The sequence below is a fragment of the Macrosteles quadrilineatus genome, unplaced genomic scaffold (genome assembly GCF_028750875.1).
Source record: "Macrosteles quadrilineatus isolate MER2022 unplaced genomic scaffold, UCM_ALF_1.0 Scaffold_2__2_contigs__length_208266976, whole genome shotgun sequence".
NCBI classification, from domain to species: Eukaryota; Metazoa; Arthropoda; class Insecta; order Hemiptera; family Cicadellidae; genus Macrosteles; species Macrosteles quadrilineatus.
Window position 1 is genome coordinate 92,799,878 of NW_026542595.1, and position 18,638 is coordinate 92,818,515.

General features: G+C 37.9%; 1 protein-coding gene across 2 annotated transcripts in view; it reads left to right on the plus strand.

The window, feature by feature from the left end:
- LOC128985441 (AP-2 complex subunit alpha-like) overlaps nucleotides 1–17,337 on the plus strand; it is a 66,842-nt gene extending 49,505 nt beyond the window's left edge. For both annotated transcript variants that reach the window (XM_054404918.1, XM_054404919.1), the window contains exons 14-20: nucleotides 6,916–7,080; nucleotides 8,367–8,521; nucleotides 9,801–9,930; nucleotides 11,654–11,792; nucleotides 12,262–12,406; nucleotides 13,631–13,835; nucleotides 16,849–17,337. In XM_054404918.1, the coding sequence (XP_054260893.1) occupies nucleotides 6,916–7,080; nucleotides 8,367–8,521; nucleotides 9,801–9,930; nucleotides 11,654–11,792; nucleotides 12,262–12,406; nucleotides 13,631–13,835; nucleotides 16,849–16,926 (1,017 nt within the window). In that variant the 3' untranslated portion in view covers nucleotides 16,927–17,337. The remainder of the gene's footprint in view (nucleotides 1–6,915; nucleotides 7,081–8,366; nucleotides 8,522–9,800; nucleotides 9,931–11,653; nucleotides 11,793–12,261; nucleotides 12,407–13,630; nucleotides 13,836–16,848) is intronic.
- The last annotated feature ends 1,301 nt before the right edge of the window (nucleotides 17,338–18,638 follow it).

Below are 18,638 nucleotides of genomic sequence, written 5' to 3' on the forward strand. Positions count from 1 at the left end.
CAAAGAAAGAGCGGAGCCTCGGGCCGACCATGAAACGAGCTGCTTCCTTGAGGGCTTGGTGGTACTCGTCCTCGTCCTCAACCAAACCGAGGGTGCGCGCAACCTGTTGATATGTCGTGCAACCATCACCACCACGAGCAAGCAGGTCGGCGTATCCCCGGCACGGAATGACCATCAAAAGGAGCCTAAGAAAGTACTGCTCGCTTCTGTTTGGTGAGACCCAGAAGAGACGACAGATCTTTTGACCACGCTTTCTTGAGGTAAGGAAATGCTTGCCGTCTGGATGGTCGTACACCTCAGCATTACTAGGGCGTTTGTTATGAATAACGTACTGCTCGAAAAAAGACTGGTAGGTTAAATCGTCGAATACCGAGTCAAGAGGCCTATTGAAATACAAGAGCAGGTCAGAGGTAGCTCCCGAAGTGGCGTGTGTCAAGTTGTTAGGGCGGAAGCACACAGTCTGTTTTCCCTCTAGGTGGACAGGGAGACAATCGACTGTGGGCTCAGACTTTGAGATGGGAAAGTCCAAGAGACGCCAGCATGCATCGCTGGCTCCCACCATACGCTTCGTGACGTAGTGCTCAACTTCATCGTCTTGTTTACTAAGAGGAGTAACTTTGACGTTCTGAAGCGAGCCACCCTTCATGAGGTATTTAAACAGATACTTGATCACACGACGAGTGGAAGCTACCTCCAAGTTGATGTGTGCCTCGTATTTAAGTAGTAATGCCGAGTTGTACGGCACGACCCAGCCGTCATGTACAGGAATCGATTTGTTTCTTGAAGTTATACTCCCCTCGTTACCATAATCACGTCGATATTTTACAAAGCCCCTCTCGTCTACATGGGTTGATTCACAGGGAGGTTTGGGGAAAAATTTTGAACAGCTGCCTTTGGCAGTGTCCCAGCAAGGGAAGTCGGTCCTGTGATCCGTACCACAACGGCCGTGGATCATGTGCCGCAGAACCAACGCCCTTAATCGGCCTCCTGCCTCCTCCGGAGATGGAATGTCAGCGCGGATGAGGGAGTCTATGTCCGAAGCCTGCACTGGTCCATCGCCATCGATTTTGAACACGATGTGGGCATGTGGAAGACCCCGCATCTGCATCTCGATGACGTGGACTATGTAGATAGACCGACCGAACATAGCTCCGCTGCGCAAATCACGGAGGAGTTCCAGCAGTTTGATATAGAAAACTCTGCAGGCCGTGCTGGGATCACTGCGACCGCTATTTCGAGGACAGGCTTTTTTGTTCTCCTCCCAAGTCGCACTATAAGTGAATGTGAGAAAAAATGTGGGGAAGCCGAGACGTGAGACCAATGCCATAGCATTCTCATATCGAAGTTTCATATATCTCGGCCCCCCGGTAAACGAACTTGGGAGGTAAACTTTGCCAGCCTGTACCCCACCCTCCCCCTGAACTGTCTCGTCATTGTTAATGTCGTTGAGCACTTGCCGTCCACCACGATTCGCCGCTTCAATCTCATCCAACGGCCCTATCCTCATGGCATTTTCAGCTGCCTTCGTCTGCGTGAACTTGATGTAGTTGAGCTTCTCGTCCTCGTATCTGGCATACATTTCGACCTGCCAAGCTTGAGACAGTCGGCCGAGGTGTGAGAAACGAGGCTCAGACAGCAGAAGGCAACGGGAATAATCATACTGGGACAATTTGTTGTTAAAATTGTCGCGGCGACCAATATGCCAGCCCAAAGTGCCTTGAGGATAGAGCAGAGGGTACTGGAAGGGTTCCATGAGGGGACTGAAAAGGTTGATAGAAGTGGGTCTTCCGGATCCAACTTTCCATACGGATAGCTTGCGGGGCTCGTAAACTGTCTTGTCGGTGCTTATGACAGCGTGCACCTCAACGCCTGTTTGCCTGTCACCTAGAACGGGACCATGGGTAGATCTACTTGTCACTTGGAAATCCAAGTGAGCGTTCACAGCTGGCTCACTACCCAAACGCCGATAGTGAGTGACGTATGGATTCTGCTGTGACAGGTATCGATTGATAGAGTCAACAACGTCACCGTCAAGTGATCTACCCAAGGCAATGTTCCGCCGTTCTTCACCGTCGTCGATGTAAAGACGGGACCGGTTCACAAACTGTACGTCCCCAGCCTTAGTGGTAAACTTTTGACCAGGGTCGGACAGATTGTAGACCTGGTGGTACATTCTCCCTTCGATTTTAAAGAAAGAGAGACCACTGGGGTGCCTGTACCCACCAGATACCTCTAAAGCACAGAACGCAAACAGGTTGTTGTAGGCACGAGCCCTATCGAGAAAACGCCGATCCGAATAGAAGGATTCATCAAGAGGACTTAGATCAAGGACGTTGTATGCCCCTTGTCCGCAACACCACTTCTTCCTACCTTCCTCCTCAAAAAGTGGAGCGCCACAGTGCATACATTTAAAAATATCATTGTCCCAAAGACTAACTTTTTTAAGACTAAAAGCTGGAATATCATTCAACAGCTCCCCCTTCCAAGACCCCATTGGACCGTGATCAGAAATGCTTCGAGCAAGTGAAGCTGGCAAGTGACGAAGATCGGTAAATAGAGGATTTTTCAGACGGAAAATCTGCACTCTTCCAGAAGAAGCTCCGGGATGACGCAAGTCGTACTCTCGAACAGCCTTCCGGTGTATGTCAGGGTTATTTTGACTGTAACGGCCAACAGCAGCTCTGTTGACCTCAGGATGGGTTTGGCTGTAACGGCCAACAGCAGCTCTGTTGACCTCAGGGTGGGTTTGGCTGTAACGGCCTACAGCCTCCCTGTTCACCTCAGGATGGTTCTGGGAGTACTGACTATTTTTTTCTCTGATGTCATCAGAGTGCGTCTCTCTGTACTTCTTCTTTGCCGCTTGCACTTGCTCGTCATGCGTAGTGTCCAAAACTTTCGGACGCCCGCGTTTTACCTTTTTAGGTCTGCCAGGACCTTTTTTGACATCCAATACGGGATCTGAAACCGTCGGGGAGGGGGGAATAGGATTTGGATCAATAACCGCATGTTCGATCGGTTGGTTTGTACAGTCAATCGAAAACTTGAGTCTCATGATGCTGTACTCTCCACCGACGAACGCGGAATTTGTCAATAAAAGTGAGGCCAATGCAGTGAAACTACCACATTGAAATAGCCTCGCTTTGTTGTTATCGGGGACAACATCTCTACGGCGGATATTATTCACAGCGTGGGAATCAAAGAGATATGAGTGTTCTCGGTGACGCCAAAAGGCCACAGTCACTAATTGCCCCGTGAACAGAAACCCGCCGTCGAGAGAATCAACGGGCATTGAACTTTCCAAGACAGTTGACAGTGATGTCACTGCCTCATCAAGGCTGTCTACATTAGCCGGGTACAATCCGTTGCAGACGAACGACATTTCCTCGACGGTGACGTCCCTATCTGCAATTTCAAAACGCCTGGCAAGCTCCTCGGGGAACAAGTACCGGCTACCAACGTTATACTCACGGCGAGATTCTCTATACAAGCGATCACCGGCCGTGAGTATTTCATCGATAGCATTAGTGTTGAAACCACCGTGGAACACTTGCCAAGCTAGAGCACAGGCCGCATTGGCCACACACTGAGAGTTGTTACTGTCAATGAATCTTGGATCTCCTTGGTGAAAGGATCCAACAGCAACGCACGTAAAATCCATAATAAGCAATAAATACTCAAATAACACGAAGAACTTCGAAAAATTAGAGTTAAAGTATGCAACTCAAATCCAACTAGGGTAGTCAAATGAGTACGCAGAAATAAGAGCGAGAACCAATTCACCGATTCGTAACAGTAATTTTTGACATTAAACCTAAGTTTTGGGGGTCAAAGAGTAAAGTTACGAAAAAACATGTAATGAGTAAAATTTTAAGTAAAGTAAGGAGAATACAAAGCAATAATAATTTTTGGAAAAAAAAATTATTTAAGTATGAAAAAATGGCGAAAACCGGTAAAAATTTAATAAAACTTTGCCAAATTTTTTAAGTAGAGCGTTTTTTGAAGCTTAAAGAGTTCGATTTTCGGAAAACGCTTGATAGGGTTTAGTAGAAAATTTAATTTCCTTTCGCTAAGATCCTTTCAAATCTTTTCTTACGGTTTTCGAGCTACATCCGGTTGAAAAAAACGTGTTTGTCGTTTTCAGAGGTCCGCCATTTTGGATTTTTAGGGTGGTTAACATTTGAAAATGGGACTTTTGAAAATTTCACCATTAGCTTATGATCCCTTGCTACAATACTACCAAATTCCAAGTCTCTAGCACGTTTCTAAACGATTCGTATGACCATACCAAAGTCATTAAATTTCAATCTTATTCTCCATAAGAATAACATGGGGCTCGTAAAAGTGGCAAAAAACCTTCAAATTTTGAGATTAAAATTAAGTTTTGGGGGTCAAGGAGTGAAGTTACGAAAAAACATGTAATGAGTAAAATTTAAAGTAAAGTAAGGAGAATACAAAGCAATAATAATTTTTGAAAAATAAATTGTTTAAGTATGAAAAAATGGCGAAAACCGGTAAAAATTTAATAAAAATTTACCAAATTTTGAAAGTAGGCCGTTTTTTTAAGCTGAAGGAGTCCGATTTTTGGAAAACGCTGAAGAGGGTTTTGTAGAAAATTTTATTCCTGTTCCTGGATATACTTTCAAATCTTTTCTATCTCTTACCGTTTTCGAGCTACATCCGGTTGAAAGAAAGTGTTTTTTTCATTTTCAGAGGTCCGCCATTTTGGATTTTTGGATGGGTTAAAATTTGAAAATGGGACTTTTGCACATTCCACCGCCAACGTAAGATCTCTCACTACAATACTACGCAAATTTGAAGTCTCTAGCACGTTTCTAAGTTGTTCAGATGAGCTTACCAAAGTCGGCAATTTTCTATGCTATTTCCCATAAGAATAACATGGGGGGGAAATTCGAGATTACGGGGGGGTTAAAATAAAAAAATGTCACTTTTTAGAATTTTCCCGGGGGTTTGGGCACTAGACCTACAACCACCGAAAATCTCAAGTCTCTAGCTCATCTAGAAGTGGTCTAGAATTAGTATCCCCAGTGAGTGAGTGAGTCGGTTACACATCGGGCTGTATAGTTAGTTGTCTAGAATTAGTATCCCCAGTGAGTGAGTGAGTCAGTTACACATCGGGCTGTATAGTTAGTTAGACTCGCCTTTGGCTCGCTGGTATAAATGGTATAATATATGGTATAATAAATGGTATAAATGGTATAAACTATGCATTAAAACCTTGATAAAAATTTTTTATACGAAAATTTCAAAACAAAATTTTCTAACAGCCATCTAGGATTCGAACCCGGGACTCCAGCGTGGGAGTCGGCCCCTTTAGCCACTACACCACAACCGCTTCATATCAGTACAGTCAACAAAACCCATTACGAATAAAAGTAGCTGTATTTGGTCTCGTAAAACAAGATTTTCTTAAGACATTTTATGTAATTTGTTATCATTAAAATAGCCTAACTGCGTGACATTGATATTTTCGGCTGTTTAATAGCAAAGGTACAATTAATTAATTATTAATATAATATTCTCCTTATTTATAGGCCACTACACTTACAATTTTAAAATTATACGTCAGTTTAAAGATTTTGTTGTGTTATAATAAAATTGTACAATAGATGTATGTACAGGATTTTGTCATCTGGGTTCAAATCTGGACACTTTATTACTTTACTACTAATTACTTTAAAGGAGAAATGCCTATATTATCTGCCCCCTTACTGTACCACATTTCAACTCAATCAGTTCAGTAAATTGTGCTTGCGAGAGCAACAAAAATATTATATATATTATAAGAAGTGTTTGGGATTCCAGTTACAAAACCCAAATGTGGCAACAATTCCTTATAATAATTCCAGTTATTGTCAAAAACTCATTTATACATGAGCATAAATGGAAAATTATTATTCCATATATGAGTAATTTAATTCCATACCTGGGAGTCATATATGGCCATATATAGACAATAATTCCATATTGGAGGATATTTATGGCCATATATGGACAATCATTTCATATATAGAAAACATGTATGGTCATATATGGACAATCATTTCATATATAGAAAACATGTATGGCCATATATGGCCAATAATTCCATATATAGACTACATATATGACCATATATGGACACCCCCATATATGGATACAACCACATCTGGCCATATCTGCTTCCATATATGGCTATAAAAAACCATATATGGCTTTATAAAAACATACATGGAATTTTGATATGGCCATATATGGCCAGAAATTACTTTTTTTATAGGGGGCGTGAGTACGGCATTTGTTCGCATTCAAATTCGTGCCTTACTCGCTCCATTCCAGCCAACATTAATCCAAAATATTGTACTGTACTCGTGTTGCGAACGACTTGATTTGAGCTGGCTTGAGTCCATGTTTAACTCGGACTAAAAAATCTATAATTTTCCGAGCCAGGAGATGGCCGAGTTATCCGGACTGCCGGGTTATCGAGTGCCGAGTATGCGGGACTCTACTGTATCAACTGTTGTAGATTTAAGATACCTGTCAGCAGTTCCAATCGTGTTAGATGTTTTTGTAAGATGCTGTTGTCAATTGCGACCGAAGCTTGAATAGCCTCGTTTGATTGCCAAACTATTCAGGCAGATTTAATCTATTACCAGGACTAAAGTATTTGACAATCGTCAAACCTCAAAGTATCATACAACGTTTGTTAGTAATTTTGTTGATTGCTATTACAGTCATACCTGTTTTAAGTCGGTTGATTGTGTATTTCTTCTTTCTTTTCATATATGGTAATTTTTTGATGTTACGAATTTATTTATGGTTGTTATTAAGAATTAACACAGAAAACTGTGCACCTAATTACTCTTTATTGTTACTCAAAACCTTTGAACTGTTTCACATGAATAAAATCAATTTCAGGCAACGGTGCTAGAAGAGATGCCATCCTTCCCAGAACGGGAATCATCAATCCTTGCAGTGCTGAAGAAGAAGAAGCCGGGACGAGTGCCTGAAAACGAGATCAGACCTGCACACAACTCTCATAACCATCAAGCTGACTCTACTACCACCACGACGGCAACGCATGTGAGTCTTAGTGTCTACAAAGTGAACATAGTATTAACATTCTGCAATATTCTTGAAAATGTGTGATCGTTGGTTCAGTTGTTGGGTCGTAAAAAGCTGGCTTGATATCTGCATTGCATTAGAGAATGGTTCTACCATTGATGTCTTGTTTTCTGGCAAGGGCAATCAACAAAAATTTCTCGTAAGAAAATTACATTTAATACTCAATCCACATTATAGTGGGACAGTGGAGGATCCAGGACATGATTTTGGGTGGGGTGGGGAAAGTTTGATTGTAAGGGTAAATTTCCAGGGGGGGGGGATAGAGCAAAGGGTGGGTTGGTTTTGTATTTTTTTAAATATCTTAATCTAAAATCAAAAAGCTGCGACCATTTTAATTTTTAATTTTAAAACTACTATCAAATCGCTATTTTTACAAAAGAAATGTCTAGAACACTTAAATTTTGCATTTAAAAACTCCTATCATACGACATAAAGTTTAATAAGATCTACAAAAAATAACTGAATCACCAAAATTTTTAGGTGCAAAAAGAGGTTAAACAAGGCTAAGCTAGTCTGGTTTTCCTCATTTACAGCTATAAATTATGATATTTCCCTAATTTTGTATTCAATCTTTTTGAACTTTGTGTAGTTTGGTAGGAAATTTTAAATGTCAAATCAAAGTGTTCCTAGACATTTTTTTCATAAAATTAGTCATTTTTTGCTATTTCAATTTTAAAAAATTTAACAGCTGTGGTTTTGGATTGGATTAAGATGAATTTTTTTTTACGTGGGTCTGTTTTATTTCAACATATATACCAAGTTTCATAATGATCGGTTGAAAAAATTCTAAGATAAAAATGTTTCTGTGAATAAACAAAATGGCGGATATCTGGTGGCAGATAACAAAGCGATTTTGGAAAATATGTTATTCTTGATATTCTCTTTATTTTGACCCATAGAATGATTTTTCGGAGTTCAGGTGTTTACTTATGGGACATTATGTATACATATTTTTTTATTCTAGCCTAGGAGGAATAATTTTACTTGATTGGAATAAAAATATTATTTCGAGGAATGATATTTTAAGTTGGCCTATTTTACCAATTTTAAGTAAACATATTACAAATGAAGTGCTCATAATCACTTTCTATCCAAGCACTTCTTTATACTTACACATAGCTATTATGTTTAATTTGTATGAAGCTGAATGTTTACATTTCCCGTGCTGGAGTGGACCATTTATCTAAGCCTGTCATTCTAGACCTTGTGCTCTTTGTTACAGCTGTTGATATTGTTTGTTGCAGACTTCTCACACCAACAACAACGTGGCCACTGACCTGTTGGGACTGTCGACTCCCTCTGTACCCAGTTCCAACACCGGAGTGTTGGTGGATGTTCTGGGTGATATATACAACAGCAGTCCAGCTCCCCCCACACAGAACACCTACAACCCCAAGAAGTAACTATCACAATCTATTGTCTATTTACATTCTTTGAAACTGTTCACCATCCTGAGTATCGTTTCACCATTTAAGTAGTAATGTTTTAGTTTTGAGGTACCTTAACTTTTTTCAATCATTTGATATATAGGCCTATATATAATAGTATAGGAGAACTTACGGTGAGTCGGTGGTTCAGTCGGTAGCGTCGCGGACTTCGGGGCCAAGGCAGCAATGTAGTAGGTTCGGATCCTGGTATGCCACGAACATTTTATCAGTACAGTTCACCTCCGTACTGTATCAGCTCAGTCCTTGCTTTGCTGGATACGTTCCACGCATGGTCAGTTAGTCTATGACCATGACTGGACTCACAGAATCTGGCGTATCTTCAAAATAATAGCATACAATCGTAGTTTTCTGGTCATGTCGTTTTGTGTTCTCATGTTGCGATTATATTTCGTCTAGCTATTGAGAAGGAAACGCATATTGTGCCTTAGTGTGCACGTTAGGGTAGTGGGTTTTTAATTTCTCGTTGCTCGAGGTTACCGCCAATAATAATATTTCCACAGGCTATTAAGAAAAGTTATCCTATTTTAGGTTTGAAGTAGCCTAAGTATTAGTCTCATTTATCATTTTGAAATCAGATTAAGGAGTCTGATTTTCTTCAATTGCAATTGCATATTGCATACTAAACTTTTCCCTATAATATTTTTTATAACCTTAACTAGGCACTTTAACAAGTACTGTATTTATTTATCAAGATTTTTGTAGTTTTGAGATTCAAAATATCTCTTTTCAACTATCAATATTTTGGTAGCCTATGTAATGTATTTTAAAATAAAGAAATTATGGATTTTTAAATATAAAAAGTTTGGCATTATTATTCCTCTTTTAGACTTGCATTTGCCCGTTCACATAGACTTGCTTTGCTGGAAACGTTCCACGCATGGTCAGTTAGTCTATGTCATAGACTAACTGACCATGCGTGGAACGTTTCCAGTAAATAATAATGCCAAACTTTTTATATTTAAAAATCCATAATTTCTTGATTGTCTTTTAAAAGTAGATATATTTATTTTGAGTAGACTTTTTGAATGTGTGTGACCTGATTGTGGCTGAAGGTTGTGATATCTTTCTACTTTGACTTTACTAAGATAAATGCCTAAGGAGTTTCACCTCCAGTTGTATCTGGCTAGATTAAAGAGCATGCAGAAAATTAGCTCAAACATAATTCCTGGCATTTTACATCTGACTGAGGTGCCTAAATTAAGTAATACTATTGACATAATGTTTTTTCAGGTTTGTGTGCAAAAATAATGGAGTGCTATTTGAAAATGACCTTATTCAAATCGGTGTCAAGTGTGAGTTTCGGCAAAACCTTGGTAGGCTTGGCCTTTTCTACGGCAACAAGACATCATTTCCTCTTCAGGTGAGGTTTTTAATGAGGATAATGTATGGTTATCTTTCTTCTAGGACTGACATTCTTCTTACTTAATTGTACCTTTCAGTTTACTTTATTGTGTTATTGTGTAATGTTATTTACTCTTACTTACTCTCAGGGCCATGCATATCTAAGAAGATATTTGGCCGCACCAACAAAGCCTCTCCATCTTGCTCTATCCTCTGCATCCTCCTCAGTTGCTCCTAGTTGCTCCATGTCTTTCTTTACTTGGCTCCACCATTTTTGTTTTGGCCTTCCTCTCGGTCGTCTTCCTTCGGGATTTCTTAGTAAAACTAATTTTAACTTATTTTGCTCCTCTCTTCGTAAAACATGTCCAGCCCATCTAACTCTTCTACACTTAAATTCACACACCACATCTGGATCTCTGTAGAGTTCTCTCAGTTCTCTGTTGTGTCTCTTCCTCCATTCATCACCTTCATAAATTGGTCCATAGATTTTTCTTAAAATCTTATTTTCGAATGTTATTAACTTCTTTTCTTCTTTTTTATTTGGTTTCCATGTTTCAGCTCCGTATAATAATACTGGGCTTATTATTGTCTTATAAATTCTAACTTTGGTGTTTTTTGACAGTAACTTAGAGGACATCAGACTGTTGCAAGCTTAGAAACATCTGTTTGCCAGATTTAGTCTATTTTGAATTTCTATTTCTTCTTTGTTTTCCCTGGATAAGATAACCCTTAAGTACTTAAAATGTTCTACTTTTTCAAATTTATGGTCATCTACCTGCAGTAATGTTATTTACACAACATAATATTTGTAAAATTATAATTCCTAGAGTAACCTTACCTTATTCCTTACCTAATTAAATAATTTAATAAGGATACCCGCCGATCTGGAAAACCTGGAATTATGTGTGGTTTTTTTACCGGGGAAAACCCAGGGATTTAGGGATGACCCAACCCTAGATTCTTGGTTTTTTCCCGGTTGTTAAAGTCGGTTGTCGGTTTTACCGGTTTTAGCAAAATTATGAGTGAATTTTGTATTTTTACTGGGGATTTTAAATCTACCGCTATTGTGCATGACAATGATAACGTTAAATTGACCGCGGGAGACGATGATGATGTCCACACAGTCGCAGTATATGTTCATGGTTTTGCCGTGATTTGTGAGACAATGACGATGTTACACGATCGCGGAGGACGATGATAACATCACTTGAAAAAAAACCCATAACTCCAAAATTATATACTTTATGAAAGTACATAAAGACATTGATTGGTGTAGTAATCCTTACAGAAAATTTGATAAAAATAAAATTATCGGTATAGAGAATCTATTTTTTAGGTATCTGTATGGAGAATCAATAGATTTTTTTATCGACACATCACTATTTTAAGAAGTTATTAATTATTTGCGGATTAAGAATTAGTTTTTAATTTTGTGATTATTTATTCAGAGTAATATTTAAAAACTGCAATTTGTATGATTTAAGGGTGTAGCATAGAGCACAAGGGCCTAGATTTTTTAGGATTTTTTGAGAGGATAGCAGGCTTACCTGAATGGGAAAGAGTCCAAACTGGCACAGGAAACACAAAACATAACTTTACACTATAGTTTAAAGTAGTGTCCATAGTGTAAAGTTATGTTTTGTGTTTCCTGTGCCAGTTTGGACTCTTTCCCATTCAGGTAAGCCTGCTATCCTCTCAAAAAATCCTAAAAAATTTGTATGATTTGTTTTGTATGTTTTTAGAGTTTCTCAGCGACATTGCAGAACCCAGGGGAGTGGGTCAACAAGCTGAATATTCAAGTGAGGGCCGTTGAACCTGTGCTGGAGGCTGGTGCACAGATACAACAGATGGTCAATGCCGAGTGTATAGAGGACTACACAGGTCAGTTATTGACATCTGATAACCCATCTGGCCGCATATTGTCGGAGAACACAAACATAATTTTTACATAAGGTTCTCAAGGCTAAGTGGCGAACTCTGTAGTTGCAATAGCCACACATTACATTGCCTTTGCCATTTGGGATTGACATTTTTTATGAATTAGTGATGTTAGAAACCAGAAATTTCCATGTAATCTCCTGTGCAATTACGCCAAAATAATGATGTCACTTGATTGTCTAGTTACATTGTGAATGATTGCCAGAGTTTAGCTGGCAGCTTAAACTAAGTTAGTCTTTTGTTGTTTATGTTAATTCTTTTAACTTGACCCAAATTTAGATGGGGTTGGATCAAGATTAGGTACTTTCTTAGTGAGTCTTTCCTTAGTTAAGTGCAGACAGAATATCACAATAGTGTATGAGTGTAAGTAATTACCCATTTATGACAATCTGTGATATTTTAATTCTTTCAGATTCACCATCCATGATTGTGGCATTTATGTACAACAACGTACCACAGAAAGTCATTATGAAGTTGCCACTAACACTTAACAAGTTCTTTGAACCAACTGAAATGAATGGAGAGTCCTTCTTTGCAAGGTGGAAAAATCTTGGAGGGTAAGCATCCAAAGAAGCCAGAAAAAGCTTCATTAGAAAATCCCTTAGTTAATTAGTTTTCCATTTTCAGTCGGTTTTAAGCGTTAGTACCAAAAAGGCTAGTCTTATACTCAGCATAAAAAATATTACACAAAAGTGTAGCTATTGAAAAAGGTATATAAAAAAAGTGTACACATTCAAATTGTCATCGGCCCGTAGCTAATATGATGGCCTTTGAGGAATTTGTGCAATATAACAGATCATTTACATTAACTAGGAATAAAATTGGCCCTTATACAAAACCTTGAGACAAAAAATTTAGACTCAACATGGTTTTTTTGCCAACGAGTGTGAAAAGTCCATAGGTTTTGTTTTTTACAGATCCGGCTTCCTTCAATTTTGACAATTCTCTAATAGTTGATTTTTAGGAACTGAAATCACACCTAGAAACTTTATTTCAAACTTTTCTTGCGATAAAACCAATTATCTATTTTACTTATTTAATACGCAAGCAGGTTTTTTGTGACAATTACTCCTCCGAAACTACTGAACCAATTGACATGTTTTTGGTGTCATTGGAAAGAGCGTAATGTGAAGTTGTGCAGGAAACTTTCTTTTTAGGGAAATAATTAGAGAGTGAGGCCCCGGGTCCCTTTAAAGATTCGTATTTCTCCATAAGATTAACATGGGAAACAAACATTGTTATGAAACTCCAGCTGTTGTCAGAAATGCTGTTCTGCTATTTAGTTTAATTTGTTTACAAGAATAATTTTTCTTGGTGTCATGTGGTCAATGAATTGTACTTTTTCATATATTATAAATGCAATACACTATATAAAATGATTGTAAAATATTAAAAGATCTTCATTTAAATAATCAATAAGCACGATTGAGCCTTTGCCTATATATGTTTCCTGGTAAGTGTGTTGTAACTGTTTCTTATAGTATCTTATAGTAAAACCGAATCATTCTTTTCTTCATTCTCATCCCGTAGCGAAGCACGGGCAAAGCAACTAGTTTACTTTAAAGTACCTACAATACATATTCTTTGAGCTTGCGAAAACACCAGGTTGAGTCTTTTAAAAACCCCTGTACCCCCCTAATTAGATCTTAAGACAAAGGCCTGACTTGAGAAGAGCAAAGATAACCTCTAACCTCATATGGAATTAAACCTTGGTATTCTAAGACATATTTTTTATATCTGTTTTGTCTGCATATAATACATGGTGGCATGATTTTTTGCAGTAACCCACAGAAATCTCAGAAGATATTTCGCGCTTCACAGTCAATGGACTTGACAGCAGCTCGCACCAAGGTGTTGGGCTTTGGCATGCAGCTCCTGGATGGTATAGACCCCAACCCGGACAACTTTGTGTGTGCTGGCATCATACACACACGCACACAGCAGATCGGTTGTCTTCTGCGTCTGGAACCCAACAAGCAAGCCCAGGTAACAACAATATCAAATTATTATTATCTGTATAGTTAATACAATAAGTACACCCCCCCCCCCTTAAGTTTCCCGTAAACCCCTTTTTAGACCGTTCTACTCAACTGATTTTTACGAGTAAGGTGGAATTTTGATCTACACAACTTCAAATGGTAATTAGAAAGGTACTTTTCTTTAGTGCTTTGCTCCCCTAGCGTTTGATGTTGTGTTGATTTTGCTTCAAAGATTCAGTGATGCTGACCAACTTTCTTTATAACGGTTTAAAATCTGAATTTAAAACATGAACAGCTGATCTTTCTGTTGACTTTTTCACTGCAGTCAGATTGTAAACAGGAGACAAAACTGTTGATGAAATTTATTTAAAATAGGCTACTTTTAATAACTGTAACCTGATTGAGTTAGGTAAATCACTCTTTGTGTTGTAGATCTAATAGCAAATAAATTTATTAATTGTAAATTGGTAGTTTTATTCACCTAACTGAGATCGTTTGTTGTCAAACTAACAGGTGAATAAAACTACCAATTAACAATTAATTAATTATTTGCTATTAGATCTACAACACAAAGAGTGATTTGCATTTTGTTTAATTAAATCAAATGTTTGAAAAGTAAAAGGGTATTGCAATATTCGTTTGCATCGGAATCGGACCTTATTAAAGTGTAAATTTTTTGCTTAAGTCTCCTCGTAATACTAAACCAGTTATGCCTAAATGTTCAGCCTATATGGGCTTTTTGTATTCCCCGTTTGATGTCTCAGAGTCTTTCAAACAATCTCAATATCTCGGTGATATTGCGAGAAACAAACTCGGCTTGACTTGAAATTATTTCTGGTTCCCACCAAATTCTCTGTCTAAAAAATTCTGCAAACCCTCAATCCTGTTCATGACCCATTCTTAAGGAGGGTGTCCGCCCATATCGTAGTTCCAAAAGTGATTTCCCTTACTTTATTCAGAACTGTGCAGTCTCCTCAGACTATTCACATTTCCAGCATGCTGTGTATATACAGGATGTTTTTAAAAGAACGCTAGGATTTTAAACGGTTTTTGCTCGGGGGCTATTCAAGATAATTAAATGATTTAGTCGAATTGAAAGGAAAAGAACAAAGTTTTTTCTCATACTTTGATACAATTCGGAATAAAATTCAGATTTTCGTCAATCTCATATGAGCGTAAAACTGGCTAAGTCTGTACGCTTAGGATGATCGGCGGGTTTATCTGATGTCTTAACCAAATATTTTTAGGCACAAAGCCTATCTTTTATAGATAAAATCATGAAGTTTTGATCTAGGTACTGGTATGTTCAACTGAAGACATCATCGGGCAATTGATGTTTTGGGGCTTCTGATGCAGAATTGTCGGATTTCTTCGACTATAGCCTCGTTCACACGGGGCAAGTTTACAAGCTACTCACCAGCGTGTAAGAAGCAGGCGAGTTGGCAAGTGCGCTTGTATTCATTCACCTGGAGCTTGTCCACTCGCCGACGTGTGTAGAAAGATGCTGGCGAGTCAGTGGGTGTGCTTGTAGTTGTTCACACGATGCTTTTTTTCTACTCGCTCAGTAGCTGGCTTGAACCAAATCCTCCGACATCTTTGAATAACATGTGCACAATCACAAGCAACTGTGTTCACACTGGGCTACTTTACACGCCTACTTGCTCAAAAGCTGGCGAGTTGGCGTGTAAAGTAGCGGCAGCGTCAACTTTTTCCAGAGCTTTTTTACAAGCAGCTTTTTTTTAGCACGATGTACTTGCTCAACAAGTACATCGTTCACACTGATCTATTGTACTAGCTGCGTGTAAAAAAGCCGGCGTGTAGCTTGTAAACTCGCTCTGTGGGAACAGGGCTTAAGTCATCGTTTGTTTTGGGCCTTTCAGGTGAATTTCTTTTCAAAACACTACGGTACCACAAAACTCATCAAATTTCTTTATCGATAAGTAGATTTAAATTTAGTTTAATTTAGCAATCGATATAAACTCTGTGAACCACAGATTACACTCTGAGCTGTTGCAACACATACCTCAGCATTAGTGACAAACTCAGGTGTGTGAGTCGCAAGAGCGGCCTACCTGTTTTGCGCATGCCAAGGTCAAAGTTTCCTCCCTTCCTACACTGGAAGCATAACTTAGTTATTTTAGCTTCAATTTGACGTTTAAAACATTTATTTTCCTAGAATAGTATCCAAGCAATTACCATTTAAAATCCCGGCATTCTTTTATAAACACCCAGTATTGTGGATTCTCAAAAGCGATATAGCAATTCTTCAGCAAACCCTGAGGTTGCCTCTTACCTGGCCAAATCTATCAAAGACCTTAAACTTGATGTGCAATGTGCTAATGTGCATATCATCATATGCCTACTTTAAGATTTTCGTCTGACTGTTATTATTTCCTGCGCCCAACTCGCCTAAAACGTTATATAAGATGTTTTTAAACTGTTCCTAGACATCAACACTATAACTTTCTCAGATTAATATTTTGTTGCCAAGGTTTCCTGTAGACACCACACTCAGATTACTAAACACCATGCCCAGATTACGGTTAGGTTAGGTTAAGCTACACAAGGTGTCTAGTAATCTAGGTGTGGTGCCTAGTAAAGGAACTGCCCTGCCACGTTGTTTAAGCACGTTTTTTCTCCACCCAAAACCCCAAATTCCCACCAGTCCCCTAGATGGTAGGAGTTATTGCTGAATATATATCCGAATGTAGGGGTCAAAGGAAGCCCCGGCGATAAAAAAGTCATCTAAGAAAGTCGTAGTGTTGGTGCCTAAGAACAGATTAAAAACGTCTTGTAGTACGTTTTAGGTAAGTTGGGCGTCGGAAATATTTACCCTTCTGACAACTAGTTGGCTGTCCCCCGAAGAGGTAGTGTATCACTGAATAGCAATATTTTATGCCCAGTAATTTAGTTCCATGTTTTGTAGCTGTATCTTTATTATTTTTCAAAATATTTTACCATTCGCATCCTGTAGCCTATAACTTAAAATAGTGACAGAAGAGTTGTATGCCGTGTTGCAGATGTACAGGCTGACTGTCAGGTCCAGTAAAGAGCCAGTGTCAATAGAGATATGTGAACTGCTGGCTGACCAGTTTTAATCTGCTGTGCCTTGGGGTTGCCCAAGATCTGTGACTTCTATCGTTTCCGGACTTAGGTTATTGTAACTATTTAATTTATTCTATTCTCTTTTAAAGAGCCGTTTAGTCTCATATACATATGCCTATTAGTTGTTAACCAGTGTTATTTTTTATTATTTTTGTTATTTAAATTATATTTACAATGATGTATATCATTAGGACATTGTTAACTTGTAATATATATATCGTAAGAAATCTAATGATAGTCTGTGTTATTCTTCATGTTTTCCCTCTCACTTGTAAAGTTTAACATTTTCTCTCTTGTCGTAGAACCGAATGTAGTTATTATATTTTTCGAATAGTTATTCAGTGTTCACTGCTCAAAATTTATATATTTTCAAAGAGGCAGCATAAAACACTATCCTTATTGTTGTTAAAAAATCAATGATTTTGTTATAATCATCGACAAATTGTGAGAAATTTTTCTCAAAATTTCTTTTGATTAATTTTTATGAAAGAATTTATTTTTATTTCAATTGTCAAAATAGTTATGTATTTATTTTAAAAACATTAAGCTTACATTTTGACATGAAGATCTGATAATTAATTGGTGGTTACAAAATTTGTGTACTGCTTGAGCTAAAAATTTCTCATCATCATTGAAAATATACACTTGTTTTCCGAAATTATGCAAAAAATCTTATCTATGTGTCTTCTTTTGAGTGATGAAACCAGCTCTAGTCTAAGGAATGTCTAGGGCTACAAGATGTACAATAATCGTGCAATAAATTAACGATTGCTGCGTTACAGCATTTTGCTATTATTTCTTTGATATCAAATTTGTAAATCCTAAATTTACCATTCAGTCAGCAGGTTTTACAAATACGATCCCAGAGTAAGCGTAGTTGTAGTAACCACAGTGTTTAAGGTGTTTCTTTAAGACAGAGATAATGCATATTTTATAGATAACATCTTGTTGTATTTTTATGTTTGTCTTTGTTCTGGTATATGTCAAAGAAACATAGCTACACAAGTCACAACTTTACAAATGGTTGCTTAATGTTACTCTGTATTAGCTAACTGAAGTGGTTCTATGTTTTTTTTTTTCATAAATAATTAAGGGTCTTTAGATATTTTGTTATCCTATGTTAACCAATCCCCTATGTACTTTTGGCAAAGCATTCCCTCTCCATCCTTAATCTAATATAAGTTTGCCATACCTTTAAAATCCTATTACAAACTAGGTTTTCTCACTGGCAAGCGGTTTTATAGTTTTGTTAAGAGAATTTATTCTCGAAGCTGATTTTGAAATCCATTCTATGTTAATGGCAAATGTTAAATACAAATTATTTTGTACTATTTTCAAACATAGAAAATAACATCAAGAGGATGGTTTCTGTACAGATACCTTTTTTATACTATGTTACTTACTTTGCATCTCAATCTTCATTCTTGTAGCTAAGTTTTTGAGTCTTTATTTTTATTGAGATATAGATAACCATGTAGTAAAAATATTGAGAAAATGACTGATATGACATTTTAATTGATAGTGTTATAGTTATGTTTTACTGTGGGTGTAAATGTCGCTATTTCTCTCGTAAGTGGGATTGTACAATTAATTTGTTCAAGTCAGTAATGTAGTTAGAGATTACTACAGCTGCAGTTCACTTGATTGTCAACGTGCTATAGACAATACGTATTATCATTAGTATTGGAATGCAGATTCTCTGTTG